Source organism: Vidua macroura, chromosome 8 (genome assembly GCF_024509145.1).
Source record: "Vidua macroura isolate BioBank_ID:100142 chromosome 8, ASM2450914v1, whole genome shotgun sequence".
NCBI classification, from domain to species: domain Eukaryota; kingdom Metazoa; phylum Chordata; class Aves; order Passeriformes; family Viduidae; genus Vidua; species Vidua macroura.
This window is the reverse complement of record NC_071578.1, coordinates 33,962,374-33,981,169: the sequence shown is the minus strand read 5'-3', so window position 1 is coordinate 33,981,169 and position 18,796 is coordinate 33,962,374. Positions and strand designations below refer to the sequence as shown.

The 18,796-nt window shown below is 43.0% G+C and overlaps 1 protein-coding gene across 4 annotated transcripts in view; it reads right to left on the bottom strand.

Moving 5' to 3' along the window:
• The window catches only part of MICU1 (mitochondrial calcium uptake 1), an 88,514-nt gene that overhangs the window by 38,863 nt on the left and 30,855 nt on the right, over positions 1-18,796 (bottom strand). For 3 of the 4 annotated variants that reach the window (XM_053984392.1, XM_053984395.1, XM_053984393.1), the window contains exons 6-7: positions 15,506-15,549; positions 3,042-3,156 (exon numbers count right to left, since the gene is read on the bottom strand). In XM_053984392.1, coding sequence (XP_053840367.1) covers positions 3,042-3,156; positions 15,506-15,549 — 159 coding nt within the window. The remainder of the gene's footprint in view (positions 1-3,041; positions 3,157-15,505; positions 15,550-18,796) is intronic. The other variant, XM_053984394.1, reaches the window with a different exon arrangement.

Genomic DNA, 18,796 nt, shown 5'->3' with positions numbered 1-18,796 from the left:
GAAACTGCAGTCACTGGTGATGGAAAAGCTCTTTTTCTACTGCCTCCATTTGTTTTGCAAGTTCCAAAGCAAAAACCTCTTTGGTCAGGGAAGTCTTTGTTTTCCTATAACATTCAAAGGATCCAAGGGAAATTCCATCAGAATTTGCTCATCTTCCTACCTCTGCCCCAAAACATGAGAAACAGCTGAAGCAACAGAAGCCGTGGAGTTTCCTCAAGGCCTCTCAGCTCTCATTGCCTTTAACAGAAGGCTGACTTTCTGAAGCAGCTAAAAGCCATTTTATTAGTTGTTTTAAAAAGAAAATACACAGAAACACAGCAACCAAGGAGAACAGACAGGGTTGGAGTGAGAAATGGCTCATAAATAAGATACGGTGATAGATTAATTTTCTGAGCAATGTGCAAACAGCTGCCTGAGAGCAACATGAAATGAAGCCTCCAGCCCTCTCTCCTCCTCTCAATCCCCATTTCACAGAACTCAGTTGGAGGGAGCTTCAGGTCAAGCTGCAAAGACAACTGAAATGAGGAGTCTGGGGAAGCACTCCCAAAGCCTGGCCGAGCACAACGACACAGAGCCCTCAGGGCTTCTTGTTTCCCAAAGTTCTCATTGACCAGTTTGGAGTCCAATGAGCCAAACCAGACCATGATGGATCTCTCCCCATCACTCTCCCTCCTGCTTCCCTCCACCAGACCCAATCTCCCACTTCCTCCTTTTGATTATCCTGCTTAGTGCTCAAAATGCCACCTTCCTTTCCCAATATTTATTTGGTTTTATCTACTTGATGTAATCTACAGCTCCACCTTTGTCCAGATACTTCCCTAATGTCTGGGTTATTTAAACAACACAGGGAGAAAACCAATATTGAACTGTCACATTTAAGATTTACTTTCATCATTCTATTTTATTTATTTATAAATAAACTGTCTATTTATTTATTTCTCTGATTTATTTATTTCTAGGGAAAAGAACCCAATCAGGAACTACTGGATTCCTGCAAAGCAATATTCAGTAGTCAGAGAGTAAACCAGTGGGGTGCAACAGCAAGTTTTCTGTTTAGCCACAGGGTAAGGCTTGGTTGGGAGCTAATTTTACAAAAGCAAATGCTTTGGAAATGAAACCCAAACTCTTCCTCTGGGGAATCACTGTTTAACAGGAGCTCCAGAGACATTCCTCTATCTTCAGTAATTATTTAGCAAACTCCACAAATATTTCTAAGTCAGCCTGAAAGCCCTGGAATTTTTTTTTCCTCTTTTTTTTTTTAATTTTCCTTTTTGAAAGCTCCTGCCTTGCCCACCCCTCACCTGGCTCCTCAAAGCCAGTTCTGTCTCCTCATTAATCTAACTCCCCTGTAATTGTGGACATGCTCAAAAGCCCAAGAACAAGAGGAATAAAACCCTGTCCCTCCCTCACAGACCCCAAAACAAGGATGGCTGCTCCTCCAACACAAGGTGGTCTTTTTCTTTTATTATCACAACAAACAAGTTAAAGCAAAGCAAGAACAATTTCTCTTACTGCTGCCTGTGGAAGCACATGAAATTAATTTTGCGCCCTGTGTACTTGATTAGGGGGCTGTTCACCACCAGCACAACCATAAAAACAAGGGCAAGAGTGTTCTCCAAACCACACTCAGTAATGTGATACCAGAGGTTTGAGAGTTCATTGTCATCTCTGGAGGCTCAGATGAAAAGACCTCATTACACAAGTGAGTACCTGAGATCATTTTGGCACAGCCCAGATGAATGGAAGAAAGGAACAGCAAAGGTCTTGAAAGCCAGTTTGGAGACTCAGTCAAATAAAAAAAAGCAAATTAAAGTCATAAAACAAATTCCCTGGCTTGACCCAGCTTTATCTCTCTGGTTGTTTTCACACATGAAGGTCACACACAAGTCTGCCCCCGCCAGGTCCGTTTGACAACAAACAAGACCTTGAGCATTGCTGCTTCCCAGGAATAGATCCTCAGTAAATGCAGAGCTGCCTCTCATGTCTCCTGTTACAACATGCAAGAACATGGGGGGAGAATAAAGCACCTGTTGCTGTGACAAAGCATCAGTGATTAACCCAGCTGACTCCCTGAACAGCACTGGGCAGGCAGCAGTGGGCTCTGCAGGTAACTGGGAAGCATCCAGTTTTTTAATTCCACAAATCAGGTCAGCATGGAATGGATACTTACAAGATTAGATGGCCAAGTTTTCTCTTTTTAAATCTGAAAATAAAATGTCTCAAGTTCATTTGGACAGTGGCTTATTCCCCCTTACCCCACATTTTCTAATGGGGCTGAGAAATTGTCATTGACTTTCCTGTTTATAACACAGCACCTTCCAAGCAGCCAGAGAAGCCCTGCAAATGAGGTTTTGAGCTTGACTTCCACGTGAAGAAAGGGTACAAATGCCATTTGACATTATCAAAGGCTTCAGTTTCACTGGTTCTTGCCAGCAAAGCAAACTTTTCAGTGCTGGCACTCAGAGTGCAGACGACTTTGCTGGAACAGATTAGCAGATCGTGGAAATACCACAAATCAAGTCAAGGGCAGCAGGGTGAAAAGACAGAAGGTATCTAATGATACTGGTTGAAATGTAAACAGCTTAACTTCCCTCCTCATTGGATTACATCACTCACAAACCTGAACTCACCCAAGTGAAAATACAGCTGGAAAAGGGAGTTTGGAGAGTTGTGAAACCAGTGAAAAGCTGGAGATCTGTGCTTATCCAAATCCAAGAGAATATCACATGAACACAGCTCAAGAACACATCTCCATTTACAGATCTGAACAGCAGGTCAAGTGACTCATTAAAAAAAAATTTGTCACATTTCAAAATGAGAAATAAATCTTCAGAAGTCATCAATCTGCTTGTCTTCCCAAAGCACTGGAAGCTCAGGCTAAACCAGATCAAGCAACAGCAATTGCTCAGCTCGAGTTGCAGGCAATCAAAAGGCCTTTTAGGGAAATGCATGTCAACAAGCTATTGCTTGTGAACCCCAAAAACTTAAAAAAAAAAAAAAAAAAAAAAAGGAACTGCAGGGAAAATCCCTGCTGTACTTACTGGAAAGGACCGTGGTGAGGAAGATGTAGTCGGAAAAAGAAATGAGTCCGCATTCTCCGAGCGCGTAGAAAATGCTGTCCTCGTCAGCAAACTTCTCCCTCTCCTGGGATAACTTCTGGTCATCCACCCGAGCCACACCCCAAAGAGAGCACAGAAAGCACCAGATTAAACACAGACATGGAAGGCTTGATTTGTATCCTTAGCACCAACAAGGCATTCCATGGACACACACACCCCTACTATCTCCATCCATATCCAGAGGACCTTTTCCAGCCTTTGGATCTGATCAGAAAAGTTCTGCAAAGATCAGTGCTTGAACATCTCAAATGAGGATAAGGAATTGCACGGGATTCCTTTGTTGGTTCAGCTCAGCTGAAATAAACATAAATAAAACTATGGCCACTTTGCTTAAAATCTTTGAGATTAGTGATAAAAAACTCAGACTTTAATACAGGATTCAAAGAAGAAATTGTATTTCACTGACAGCTTTTTAGTTAGACTCTGCTGTAGAAAGGAGCCAAGAAAGGACTATTTGACATGAATATAAAGTCTGATCAAAGTTATTCAAACTGTGTGTGTGTGAGCTCACAGGGAGGACTGGGCCTGAAACCAAACTCAATCCCCCTCTTGCTCCAGTTCTTTTCCATTTATCAGCTCACAATATCTTACTAAGCTAAAAATTCAAGTCCCTTTGATCCGCAGAACCCCCAAAGGCTGAAAAGGATCCATAAAACTGTTAGGGAATCCACACTGGTGACCCACTTTAAGGACACAGTAGGAGGAGGCACACACACACACACACACACACACAGAGGAGAATTAAATTATACAAAGGAGAGTAGGGGTGGGTGAGGTTATTCCATGGAAACCAGGCCATGCAAGCACACGCAGGCACGGTGAAAGCAAGGCTGGATTTAGGGCTGGTTTTAGGAAAAACCACCAACAAACACCACCACATGAGGGTCCAGCTACACAACTGTCCCCCACCGTTACCTCTGTCTAGCGGAGATCCCATCATATACAAGACAAAGGAAAGAAAACTGGTTAACCAACAATAAAACAAGCAGGCAAAACATCACATCAAGTTGAACGGTTAGGCTTGCCAAGAGCAAGGAAAGTCTGGAGCAACCAGGTGGTTGCTGTGACTGGAAGCCTAAGGAGATATCCCAGCAAGTGTTAGCTCATAGCTTCTCCACTGCCTGCAGCTGATGTCTCTCATCCACCTCAAGTTTTTGGCTTTTTTTTTTTTTTTTTGAGAGAGAACTCACCATTGTATGTGATTGCAGAGTGGGGATGAGCTCAGCTAATAATTTAGATGAAAATTTAACCTGTATCTGGCTTGGAAACCACAAGAAAAGAGACAAAAATAATCATACAGATCACAAAAAGCCCACAGTTTCCAGGGAAAAAGACTTCAGTCCTATTGATCACATAAAATTATTCCCAGTAACTCTGCCTTTACCAACTGGAGAGCACCAGGAATTTAATAAGAGGTGAGTCACTACCAGCAGACAACATGCTAATGGCCTTCATTTGATGCAAGATAACAGCCATTAATGCTTATGGGGTACCAGGTTGAAATATCATTTCCTCAAAAGTTGGTTTTGCTTCCATTTCCATCAAGATGAGTCCAAAGCAAAAATAACATTGATGCTGACGTGAAGAACAAACATCTGGTTTTCCTTTGAACCAGAGGCAGGATTTGGGAAGAAAGCAGCTCCCTGTGACTGCTGCTGGAGGTGTTGCCAGCAGCGTCTCACCTGTTCCTGTGATTTATTGCCTCTCTTGGGCAGCATTGATCATAATCTAGCTATTGGCATCTTGCTTGAAGAATCCCATGAAAAAGTTCCAGAAGGTGGTTTATTAATTTTTATGGGTTTCTTTGCTGCACTTAAAATTCATAGGCAGCATCAAACAGCTCAAAATATTCCTCATAAGAGGAAAGCACATTCATAGATTAACAATAAAAAAGGATATTAAGTTAGTTAGTCTCTGAAATATAAAGACACGTGGGAGGGAGAAGCATTTACCCATTTGCACCTTCCTCTGAGCAAACACAGTAAAAAAAAAGGTTATTTATTTATCTTAAAACCAGCATCTACTTGTCACCAACCCAGGGAACATGAGCACAGTGCTCAGCTGCCTGTAGCTTGTGGAAAAGGGAATTTCTCCCACTGATATTAAGGGAAAATAACAACTGCCCTGATCAGATTTTCAGGTTCCCAGCAGTAGAACAGAAGCTTTAAAAATTTCCCAACTCTCCCATTCATTTTCCTCTGTCTCAGTGAGAAGCTGTGTGTTTGACTGCTTTCCATGAACTTTGTGGGAAGCTCACCCCACTATGGGAAGACTCAAAGCATCCTTCTCCCAGGAGCTGTTCCCCACCATGAAACGTTACTACAAGGAATTATATGTAACCTCCAGGAAAAAATAATATAAAATAAATCAATCTACCTACTTCACAAAGCACAACGGGAGCTGTTTTCAACCCTCAAAGTTCAAGGTGATTGACCCGAAGTCAGTCCTCACTAACATCTCAAACCACCCTTTTCCACAGCCCACCTTCCTTCCAGCACACTCCCATTCAGCCAGAAAGGTAATGCATGGTATCAGAACACCCCGGGAAAAATCCCTTTCCAAACCTCCACCTTCTCTTAGAGACAAGTCATCTCCACAAATAATTATCCACACCCTTTCGTATCTGAGCACAAGGTAATTCTCAAAGTGTTCAGTTAAAACAGTCCAATATCTTCCACTTAGCATTTTTTTTCCATGTTAAATCCACTGCCAAAACCAGAGTACTTGGTTAATATCATTCAGCACACCCCAAAAAACCCATTTAAACCCGAGCATTCACAAGTGAGCAAGCCATGGGGAACACTTTACAATTATGATGTATTTTTTAATCAAGCAGTAGATTCATATTTAACAAGCACACAGACGAGCAGACATCCAAATTAGCATGTAAAAAGAAAAAGAAACCCAAATATCTCACTGCTTTTGGCACAAGCATGGCTGTGTAAGTTCAGTGAGAAGCCACCAGTCCAGTCTCAGGGGAACAAAACTTGTGACAGGTGTACAGGCAGATTCTCTTACAGTTCCAGACACTGATGACAGGTCAAAAAACTGACTCAAATTCAAGATACAGAGCTTGCTTTTCCCTTCTCCAAGCTCAATCAGCACCAAGATGTGGCTGAACAGATCAATGCAGTGACCAAGCTTCCCCAAACCCACGTGCTAGAGGATAAAGTCATGTGCTGCATGCAGGCAACTCCCCAGAGTTCTTTATGTACAGGCTGGCTGCAAAGCACCCAAAGATACATCACAAACATCACATATTCCACCCCAAAACCCATGTGATGGAGCCTCCCTTAAGTTAAGGACACGGTACAGCTTCCAACAACAAGGATTGGTGGAAAAACCCCACGGAATCCTTATGTTCCTCGCCAAATATTATCCTTTATTTTGGATTTTAAAATTGTTTTCTCAGGGCTGAGTGAGGAGTGAAACGTGGTAATATTGAATTATGCAAATACGAAAAATAAAGGTGTTTTTTTGCACATGGAGGGATGCCTTCTCTGCAGAGGCAGAGATGGGCACACGGTGCTGCTGCTCCCACTCCTAATGCAGGTCTAGAAAAGCCTGACCACCTAAATCCTGGCAGCTCCACTTCATCTGGCATTCCAGAAACTACAGCATTTAATTTGGGAAGAACACATTCTTGGGAGATCCCTCAGAGCTGCCAGTTTGGGTTTTCATGTGGAGAAGGAAAGGACATCTTGGGCATGTTTCTTCCTGTAACTTACATTTCAGCACCACATTTGCACTTCCATGAACCAAAGCTTCAGGAACTGACCAGCCCAATGTGACCACTTACGCCTTCCAAAACAACAATAAAATAAATATCCATGAGAGATAATGGGTATTTCTCCAGAACCAGGAAGGAATTCTGTCAATTAGCAAGGGATTTTAGATGAAGAATAAACCACCTTTTATTGACAAACATCACTGTACTCGGTCTGTTCCTTTTGAACAGAAACATTTTCACCTCAATTTTCAGGTGACCAATATTGTACTGAGCAAATACAAACCAATGAGTGTAGAGTGAAGTCACCTGGATGCAAAGCAATTCTCTTTCAGTCCCAACTGACCACCTTCAGTTATGGAAAATATTAAAATAAGACATCTATTAATGTATTTCTGTCATGGTTAACTGTAGGCATGTAGGAAAAAAAGTCCCTTTTGCTAGCAGGACAGGTGTGGATTATTGCAGCTTTTCCCAAGCAGGGCTCTTGAAAATCCAGGGAAATATATACTAAGAGACTTGGTAACAGACAAGGGAAAACCCTTAATAAATTCCAGTGCAAACCAGCTTGCTGTGGTAATTAAAAATATGAAAACTTTCAACTCTGTCTGCATCAAAGCACTGAACTGAAAAAAGGAGGATTTTAAACTTTGCTCATTTTTTTTAAGATTTAAGGTTTAAAGAGTCAAAGCCATGTATCTAGAGATTTCAAGCATCTCACTTTAAGAAAACTGAATAAAGAAATAAAAAGGCTTTCAGGATCACATTTAAAACTTGAGCCTTCCAGCCCAAATGTTCAAAAGTCCTTTAGGGAAAAAGAGATGGCAGAGGTCCCTCTGCACTATGAAACAGACAAAAATGGGACTTGGGGGAAAATTAAGGGATTTAACAGTTTTTAAAGTCAGTTCCATAATGTGGATGCAAAATAACTAATTTTAAATGCACCACCTGGCTTTTTTAGATCACTTTTTCTACATCATTAAATAAGAAAAAAATGTTTGAGGCTGTGATGAAAACAGCACAAGGACCTTTTGAAATTCATAAACCTCTTTTAGACATGGGAAAGCTCACATTATCTGGAGCCACTAGGAATGATAATTTACTGTGAGGTCTGCACACCAACACAGGCAAATACGAACAGGTTCTCCATGGCAAATTGTGCTGTTGACCTAAAAAAATGCTTTCAATTTACTGTTAGCAGATAATACTGCATAATTGGCAAACAATACCTTTCAAGAGTATATTTTAATCAAGAGGTTTTAATAATTTTTGATTTTGGGGGGGGGGGTATTTTATTTGTGTATCTACAGAGGGGCACAAAAATACAGAGCTGGACATGGGTGAGGTTGTCCTGCATGTTCTCTCACTCTAAATTTGAGCACATCCAGAGAATGAAAACCTGGGCAGCAATTCTTACTGCAGGTGGACTCCTGTGACTGGAAAGAGAAATCTGCATTCCCTCCCTTCCAGCAAGGCTGTAAATATTCAAACCACCTTTCAAACAAAGGGCACCTGAAATGCAAGGCCAGCATTCTGTACAACCCAGAAAATCAACGACACAGACTCTCCCAGCCCGTGGCAGGCAGCAGAGCCACTCATGCAAGGGAGAAACCCCTGCAGGAAAAGCAAATAGGAAAGGCCTTGGAAAAGGGACAGTCTACACTTGTGCTCCCCTCAGCCCTCTGCAGGGTAATGAAATCACAATCTGCAGCACCTCTGGGGCATTTTGCATCAAAATTTAATGGGGAGGATTGAAATTAGGGTCCTTGATGGCCCACATCAAGTTTCTAAAATGAGCTCAGTTTTGCCACCTTTGAATTTAAACGGCTGTTTAGGTCTCGGATGGAAATTGGGATGCTGCTCTCCCTCATCTCAGCCTGCATGACCAAGATGAACTCATTGTGTGGCTCCTTCTCTCAGGCAGAAATCCCAGTGTTAAAGGACACGAGGAGGAAAATAATAATTCTCTATAAAAAGTGATTCTAAACATTAGCTCAGTTGATGAGGTTAGGGCTGTACATTTGGTACTCACCACCAAAATCTTGTCAATTCTCTTTCCCTCTCTCAGTCCTTTTTTTTTTTCCTTCACCTTCTTCTCTCATCCAGATTTGACCTCCTTTTGGAGCCAAGTGAGTTCAAGCATCTCCTGAAGCATTTCCTGCCACCCTCTCCATCCATACTCCTTCTCCCTCCTAACACCATGTCACCCAAGGACAGAGTTCTCAGAGCTTTGCTTTGTGTCCCTCAAGTGTTAAGCATTAAGCTAACACAAGCAAAACTACCAAAGAAATTAAAGCCAGAAATACTCCAGAATCTATTTTTGATTAAAAGACTGCATACACCCACTGAGGGCTTATTACCAAGTTGTTTATTTTTCCCTAACTTTCCCTATGGATTTCATTACGGTCACAATGCTACAGGGCAAACTCAAAGTGCTTTGAGATATTTTCCTCTTTACTTACTAATATTGAACTCCCCTTTGGTTTCTAGTTCTTTTTCCTACAAAACATTTTTAGAACTACAACAACTAAATATCTACTACCTAACATATTCTTCAATACACTTCAGTCTACATAGTTCTGTAATTTGAAAAACTCAAGTTTGTAAATGTAGCCTTTCCCAAACTTGCACACCTTCAGATAGATAACATTTCCCCAAAGCATTTGGCCAGGGAATCAAACTAACTTTGAGGCCTCAAGGGGAAAACACTATTTTCCAACAGAGCCAGCTCTATCACAGTCTCATCAAGCTGCAGAATAAGACAGAAGCCTCAGAGGACACTGTGAAACCAGGAGGGCAGGGAGACACACATCTGAGCTTTGCTCAAAGCAGCTCCTCTTAATAGAGCCAGGTATTAATGGTTACCCGGAGGACTGTTCCCCCCACAAGCCAAACTCAGGTGTTCTGAAATAAACCCTGCAGGCTGAGGATCAAGGAGAGCACTCGGGAGTATTTATGAGAGGAGCAGGGGGAAGAGGTGAGCGTACACTGTCCCTTTCACATGACAAGTGCGTGTTATGAGGTCTGAAGCACAAACTAATCAAAGCACATGCTGTCTGCTTTGTACCTGCCAGAAATCCTGGTGGGAGGGGAGAGGGTTAGAAAAGGGAAGAAAATGAGGGAATGCTTGGTTACACCAAAAAAAACCACAAACCAGAATTAGAATAAAGACAAGTATCAGAGATAGCAGCAGCTGGAGGAAACACCCGCTGGGTACCTGGAAACCAGAACAAAAGAGGACAAAGAACAACCAGAGGATTTTAGTAGGAGCCCTGTGGAAACAAGCAGCAGAATTAGGGATACACAAAGATAACAGCAAATAGAGCTTTGTCAAAGCCAAAATACACAAATGTTTGGTAGAGGAGTTAGGAAAGGAAGACACTTGTTCTGTACCTAAAGCAGCCCAGGTGCCCACAGGGATGTTTGTGCACTGTGTTAGAAGCAATTAAGAATCTTCTTTGACAAAATCCAGTTTTATTAAAAACAAACCAAGAAAAGAATTTGCACATTTCAGAGTCCACACAGGTCCCAGCAAACAGAGAAACATCAGAACTAACTGAAGCAGACAGGAGGATCAAGTTTGGCTGGGAGGGAAAAGCCAACAAGCAAATACACCAACCAACGTGGACAGGGTGTCAGCAAAGAAAGACAAGAAGATAAAAACCTTCTCAGCTCAGCTTTGCTGGTTATCTGCAATAGACTGCATCTCTGCTTGCTTCCACAAAGCCACAGGCAAGGATTTTGTCTCACCGCTTCCTTACAACCCTTTTAGGGATGGCAGAGGAATGTTCCTACAGATCAGTGTGAGGTTATTATCCATGTAAGAAGGTGCCTCCTGGTTATTATGCAAATACTACCTGCGCTGAGATCAGAGGGTGAAGGAATTTAAAAGCAGGGAGTCTGAAGCTGGACAGGGACATTTCCCATGGATTATGCACCAGAATAGCTGAACACTTCAAGGTGTCTCCAAAGCAAGCCATCACCCAGCCTCACCAGCTCCAGCTGGGGACACATTCATGTCAAACTCTGTCACAACAGATGCTGGCAAGACCTCACACAGTTGGATTTAGAGGACTCCTCACCTGTTTTCATTGCATTTAACCTGGAGAACATACCAAGTGTCCTCCAAGTGCACCTGCACTTCATGCCTCTTTACTGAATTGTGATATACTTGCTCATGGTAAGGCAACATTTATGGTTGCATCCTTTGGAATTAAGGTTTCAGAGGCACTTAAACCTCCAGGGAGCTCAGAGCTCTGACCCGGTGTTTGGCTCCTGAATGACAGCAGGATTTTAGGCTTGTCTCACTCACTTGGCAAGTTTGGGTCTATGGCAGCTGGGAGCATCATGCTCCAGGCAAAGCCCACTCACAGAGCAAAGGATCACAGAAATTCCAGCTAATAAATCAAGGCTCCTTTCCTTCCCACTTCTTCAGACCTGTGAGTGAGATCCTTCAATCCACCAGGAAAGGATGGTGCATCTACCTCCAGTCTTCTCCTTGGGGATCCTCCCCGAGTACTTTTTTCAACTCTTCTGCTCCTGAGATGCTCTTTAAATCATCTGGAAAGAAATCTGCCTCCTGAGCTGACTCCCAGCAAGTGTTCTTTAATGGACACACACCTTCAGGTCAGGGCAGCTGAAGATACTCATTGCATTGGTCCATGATATGACCCTGCATTATCCAGTGGAAGTGAACTCTAGAGATGTTTTACCGGCACTTAGAGGCACCATTTGAAGTATTTTCCTTGTCCTTCACCTTGCTTGGCATTACTTTATGGCACGCCCAAACATCTAGAGAAGTAAACATAAATTCTGGCAGGAAACACTTAAGTCATAAATTTAATTAGAGGGCACTGAAAGCCTCTCTAATTACTTACTGCAGGAGGGGAAGCTGTTGCTGGTAGCTCAAAGGCTCTTGCTCTTATTGAGCAACAGCAAGGAATTCTCCCCACAGGAGAAAAAAGAGCAAGTCAAGTGTATCCTAATTAAACTAATAAGCCATCTAGAGTGGGGGTTTTATTTCCTAAATAGACCAGAGGTCTCTTGAAAGCACTCCAGCTCACCTTCACCTTTCCACCAGGATGCACTGCTGGAAGCTCAGCTGGGGGACACCTGGGAGCTCCCGTGCTGGCTCACCAGGGTGGATATGCAGCTCACAATTCAGAGCAGTAATATGAACAGCATTGTTTCTTTGGATTTTTTTGAGAGATGAAGCTTGTCAATCATTAATGCATAAGCCAAAAAAATAAACAGAGCACCAAAAAAGAAAATTTTAAACAAACTCTGCACGACAACTTATGTAACGTTAATGAAGCTTATGCCAGGTTAGATGTGCTAAGAAATCTCTACCACTTAGTGAGAGCATATTCATCACTAAAACATGAGTTATTTCTCCTACAGATGGGTTAAAAATGCATTTGCCTTCCCACAGCCAAATGCAAGAGGGATGAGACAGTGGAAACACAGCAGACAGTAATGGTCTGGGCACCTCCACACCCTGAGAGTGCGTCGGTTCTCACATCAGCCTTTTGCCCAGGCTCCATATGAAATGTCTGCAAGCTGATTAATACCTTTTTTCTACTCTGAATGAATAGTAATCAATGCCTCTTTCCCCCTACTTTGCTGAGCTTGCTTCCCAAGGGAAGAAACCACCACTCTTAGACAAAAATGGAGCCACAGGTTGCCTCCCTGTACACCCTCAGCCCAAAAGCATGAGCCCGTGCTGGCACACACATCTGACCAAAGGTTTGTGCTGGCTGAGTGTCTCCAGGGTTTTTGGTCTTGCATGAGTGAAGAAAAAGCATTTAGGCTCAAATTACAGGACCACTGTTGCCATTAATAAGGCAGTAACCTCTACCTCCCTCTCCAGTAACTCTATAAATTATCAGTAAGAAGAAGGAGGGAGAGGAAAAGGGGAAAAAGGTGGATTTTATCTTTGCACCGTGGCATTCAGTCACATGCACAGCAAGCTGGCTTGGAAACCCAACAAAAGCACAATACAGAGGCACATCACTCCCCAAAATCCTTTGGCAAGATCAGTCCTGATCACCCAACAATGGCCAATTAGTTGGTTTTGATGGCAGCTTTGCCTAAATAAAATGGGTTCTGCCTAAATAAAATTAGTTCTCACTAATGCTGCAGCATCTAGATCTCAAACACACATGCTCGAAATTCACACAGATGCTACAAACACTGTCCTGGAATATGTCATTAAAATGCTACTAACTGCACAGATCTTTTAACTGAATCTCCTTTTAATCTACTGCTTGCACGCAGACATCGGATTTGGAACTTTGCTTGGAAGTAAAATCAATCCTCTTTCCCACTCTTCAGTCAGGATCTGGCCTCTGGATTGTCAGTGCTTTTCAGCAGCACAGCTTGCTTATGTCTGACAGTTCACAAACTCCTTTTTCCTTAAAAAAGAAGAACTTTCCAGTGACCAGGCCTATTTTTGAGAATCACAGTTCCCACTACCTCTGTGTAACATCCGTAAGGATGCTTAGGGGAACAGTGATGACCCTCTCACCCTTCTGCCTGAGCTCACAGCTCCTTCAGCACACAAAGGCAAATCTCCTCCAAGCAGAGGCTGCTTTGATAATCCAAGAGGAACGTGTGGCTGGAACCAGGCATGGAGGAAGAGATGCAAGAGGGTTTTATCACTATGCAAGTGAAACTCAGAATGTGCAATGTCAGCTCTGCAGCACCTCAGCTGTGTTTGGCTGAGTAAAAGCAGTGTTATTTTTTTTAAACTGGAACCCAAAGCAAGCAACAAAATGAGAACAAGTTGCTGTCAGATCAATCTACTGTCAGCTTCCTTCATTACCAAGGGAGAGCCAAGGCCAGCTCATTTTATCCTCTCATCTGGACATTACCACTGCCCTAACAGCCACAGCCAGGGTAGCCAGTCCCAAGGTGTCTTTAAGCGGACAGCCAAGCAAACAAGAACCTCTATTTCTTCAGTTTCAGAGTACACTGCTTCCAGAGTGTTATTAGGCTGTGGAAAAATCAGGCCCCAGGGGAAGATAATAATACAGCAAAGTCCATTGCAGTCCCCTAAATCTGCTGCCTCACTTTCAGGCAATCAAACCACAGCACGGAGACATCCAAGTGCAGCAGCAACATCTGTAAGTTATATAAAAAGCTATTTCAGTCTACTACAGGTCAGAGCCCTCGGTGTTGAGGGGCAAGGGAACAGAAAGCTGAGTTCAAAGGATTTGCCTTGGGATTTTTTACCCGGTGTGCTGGGAATCGCCTGCAGAGCGCTCAGGAACAGAAGAGTGATTAGCAAAAATAGTGTGGGATTCAGCACTTCTTCCCTACAAACAAATCCTGTTTATCTAAAGCCTAAGGGATGAGGGTGATAGCTTGACAAGATAAAATGATGAAAGTGAGTGAATGCAAAACAGACTGTCATGAAACCAGAGGGAGAAACCAGGGGTATTTTGAAAAGAATATACATCCTTCCTTTGGTTGGGTTGTTTTTTTAAATCACAAAAAGCAGACATCACTTTTGTGGCAGGGGGGAAAAGAAAACAGGTGTTCATGACACGCTTTGGAGCTTTATGTATCAAAACTAACTGCCAAAATCCACCTCCCTGTTGTCTGTTTTCCAGCAAAGCCCTGCTCTGCTGCCTGGGTAACCAGCACACTCGTCCAGTGCTCATGACAGGGACCCCAGGTATTTGATCATCCTGTTGTTACCTGTCCCTGCTAAACACAAACCAGGGAACTGCACAAGTTCAGCCCACAATGTGTTTATATAAAGCTTTAAATTCTTTTTTATCCCCAGTGTTGAAGCTTTCTGGAAATGCCTGACACTGTGCCAGGTGTACCCTGCAGCAATAGGGGGTGAGGTGCTGATGTCCCTTTGAAAGCTTTCTTTTCAGATGGTGCAGATGAAAATGCTGCTAAAAGCTGGAGGACCATTGTGTGATATGATGGGAAATTAACTAACCTGTAGTTATCTGTATCAAGGAGTCCATCTGAGCTGCCAGTCCTGGGGCAGAGCTGCCTTTACCACCCCAGTGGGATTTACAGTGTGTATAATTAGGTCTGTGCTGTCCATAACAACAAGTGGGATGCTATGTGGCTCCTCTTTCACAGGGAGACAAAGCTAGATCAGAATTAAGATTTTACCAACACCTGTCATGACAGCACAAACACCCAGAACAGTTGTGCAGTGCTGCAGGAAGAACTTGGGCTCAAAAGGGAAACAGAGAAAAGCTGTTCAATAGGGGGAAATAAATGGGTGGGATACAGAAAAAAACCACAAGAGCATCTCCTTCCTTTAGGAATCTGGAGATGAGACTGGAAGGGAAAGGTCCAGTGAGTTTCCCCTGAAATGATTTAACTTGTGGGGCTCTCACACGGTCAGAAAGAAGCAGCAAAGAAATGTGATTACAACCCATGATTTCCCAGCCCACCAGCATATAGGAAGTGGTAATATTTTGTCTGTAAACATTAAAATAAGGTCCCTTTATAGAAACAATATTTCTGTCATTACAGAAAAAGTACTGCAATGCTACTGAAAATGAAAATGCTCAGAAGAGAACACTTGGCACACTTCATTTAACTTACACCCTCACACAGGTAATAACTGAAGGATTCTAGGTCAAAAAAGCCATTAAATAAAGTACATTTAAAAATCCAATGTGCTCACCTTCCCATCGTAGCGTTTAACTATGAACTGGTCCAGGCCCAGGTCTGCAAGAGAAAAAAAATACTTATAGAAAAGAAAGCTTTTATAGCACAGAATTAAATATTTCTTGTGTTTTCTGTCTGAGAGGACTGGAAAGTGAAATGCACAGTCTGAGTAACATGTGTAGAAAGCCTAAGGACAAGAGGAAAATTTTATTTGGTTTTGTATATTTTGTATTTTGAACATTAAAAGCCAACAAACTCATGGAACCTGAGAAGAAAACCTCCTTCTATAGCAGGGCCAGCAAGAGGCTCAGCAACCGGCACCTCTCAAGAGCCTGAAATACCCTCCCCAAAGCATATGCCTGCACTATTACCAGGTAATCATTTCACCTGTGACTCTTGGTGCTTTTAATAACACCTTTTGGATGGCTCACAAATGGGAAAAAATTGACTTGTTCTCCTAGTTAATCGGGATATCCCCAAACAAACCCAAAGCTTGTTCATATCTGAGTATAAAATAAATAGATTTTAAAGGAGATAAGCTGTAGATGCATTTGTAAGAAGTGGAGTTCTTTAGCTGGATTGGAGAAAAGCAGGGAGAGGGATTGTTTTTATCAATAAAGTCTCTGATACCTTCCCAAAATGTTTATTTATGTTGAAGAGGGGAAAAGAATATGCCAGCCTTAGGTGAGTTAAGGCACAAAGCTCTCATCTCACCCACAATGCCCAGCAGACTGCATCTAACACCAGTGACTGCACGTATAAGCAAGATGACAAAAAATATTCAGGAAGATTAATTATCTGAGCTTTGCAATCCAAAGTCAGGAAGATGCATCCTGAGAAGAGATTAAGCAGAACTCAAGTCAAGCATTTCCAGTAAAACTCAGGAGAGTAGAGGCTGATTTTTGGTGCTCTGAGAAATAAAACCTTCTGGAGAGCGACATCCCGTGCATTTTCTGCCACTGTTTATGGTAATTAGCACATTCTCATTTCAATTTAAATTAGAAAATAAGATGGAAAAACCAAAATAAAGCCTCCCCCATGCCTGCTGTGTCACCTGCTTTTGAAAGAGGATAATGAAACCCTTCCTGTCTGCTGGAAAGTTTCATGGTATTGTGCAGAAAATGAAATTATTCATTGCTCCAGGGTGACCTCCTTGCCCTTTGTGACCCAAGGCATCTACAACTCCTCTGCCACCAATTTCAAAGGTCAAGGCAATTGTCACAGGGCTTTCTACACTTGTGAAAATTCCAGCCAGGAAGCACCTTCTCAATATTTCATGGGCCTGATAACAGTGCAAATTGCATATTCATACACATTTTCAGATTTTAATCTTCTTAATTTTATCCTTCTCCAAGCTGTGGGTATAAATGCAGTAAATATTAGTGCATTTGGAGGCAGGATTTGTCTGATAAATGTGATTATTTTATTACAGACACTTCATGTGGTCAGAGCTCACCCCGACCATCCATCTGGATGGTGACTTAAGCTGAGCTTACGTCCATGTGTCATAATAAAGCCATTTCTCAGGAACACCTCCTTTTCCCATGCCAGGAAATGCTGCTGAAAGACAGATCCCTGACAGCCTGACATTATACATATACTCATGGAAAGCCAAAAAAAGGACATGGGTTAAAAATAGCAAGTGAAAGTATGTCTTAATGGCACCTCCTGCAACTGGACACTGGGAAAGTACAGAGGTTTCAATAGAGAGCCAAAAAGAATGGATGATTGTGTAGAGAACAGCAAGAAAAGATGAGCTGATAACTGTCATTTCATATCTATAAATACCAAATGTGTCTAAATAATTATAATAAATATTTATGTAATAAATAAATATGGAAATAATGGCTCCTGGGCTGTGCCAGCAGTGGTGTGGGCACAGGCCCAGGGCAGGGCCCATTCCCTGGGCTGGCCTCCAGGGCTGTGTCCAGTTCTGGCCCTCCCAGTCAGAGAGCCCTGGAGCGTGGCCAGGGAAGGGAACGGAGCTGGGGAAGGGGCTGGAGCCCCAGGAGCAGCTGAGGGAGCTGGAAAGGGGCTCAGCCTGGAGAAAAGGAGGCTCAGGGGGGACTTTGTGGCTCTGCACAACTCCTGCCAGGAGGGGACAGCCAGGGGGGTCAGGCTCTGCTGCCAGGGAACAGGGACAGGCCAAGGGGAAACGGCCTCAAGCTGTGCCAGGGGAAGTTTAGATTGGGTATTAGGAACAATTCCTTCACCAAAAGGGAGGTCAAGCACTGGCACAGGCTGCCCAGGGCAGCAGTGATGTCACCATCCCTGGAGGGGACGTAGTTTAGTGGTGGCCTTGGCAGTGCTGTAATGAAGGCAGGTTCTTCCCAAACCAATCCTGCCCTTCCATTCCTGTATCAGCCTCGCTGGTTATCCCAGACTCCTGCCACAGGAAAGATGCATTTCAAGTCTCACCACATAATGAGCAGCAACTCAAGTATCTGAACTCTTGAACATCATTGATCTCTGAACATCATTTCCAACCCAGATGATTCCACAAGCACACACAAGCACATTGGTTTCCACCAGTGTTTGAAATGGTCACCCTCCCAGCCCTGTTCAACAATCTCCCCTCTCCTCTGCTGCATTAATTAAGCTGCACACTTAAATTCCTCTGTGAAATTCCCATTACATTGGTCCTGAGAGATGAAGCAATTCAAAAGCTGAAAAGAGGTATTTATGTTCAATGCATACACTTTTACTCTATACATTTTCTTTTTTAAGAACTTAGCTGCCTGCTTTTCCACAAGCCTTTAAACCTGACAAAAGGAAACCAACAAAGAGGGTCTGTTGCCTGATGCCTGGGGTCTTTCTTTAAATTAGATAAAAAGCCCCAAGAAGCTTTTCCCCCAAGATGCTGCAATAGGAATTCAGCATTTGTGTGGGCTGGTGAGCCAATGGATGGATGAGGACAATCCCAGCTGAACAAGGGAAGGGAAGAATGGCAGTTATTGCACCTCTGCTTTTCAAAAGGCAGAGTGTTATGTTAAAGCCACAACAGGATTGTCTCTAAGTGCCACACTTCCAAGACAAACAGCCCCTGGCTGGGCTATTGCTGACAGACTGCAGGAACACAGGCTAATAGGCATGTTGAACCAGGAAAAAAAGAGCTTTTCCACCTTTCACTGAGGAGCAGGGGCTGAAAAAGCATTCTCCCCGAAGTGGTTGAAAGGATTTCCTCAAGAGAGGTAGCAATGAAATCCAGGAGTCATTTCAGGAAGATACCTGGCTGCTTCAAGCTTTCCTGGGACACACTCCATGGCTAGTCTGGATTGCAATGATCACCCAGAGCTTCACTCGTCGT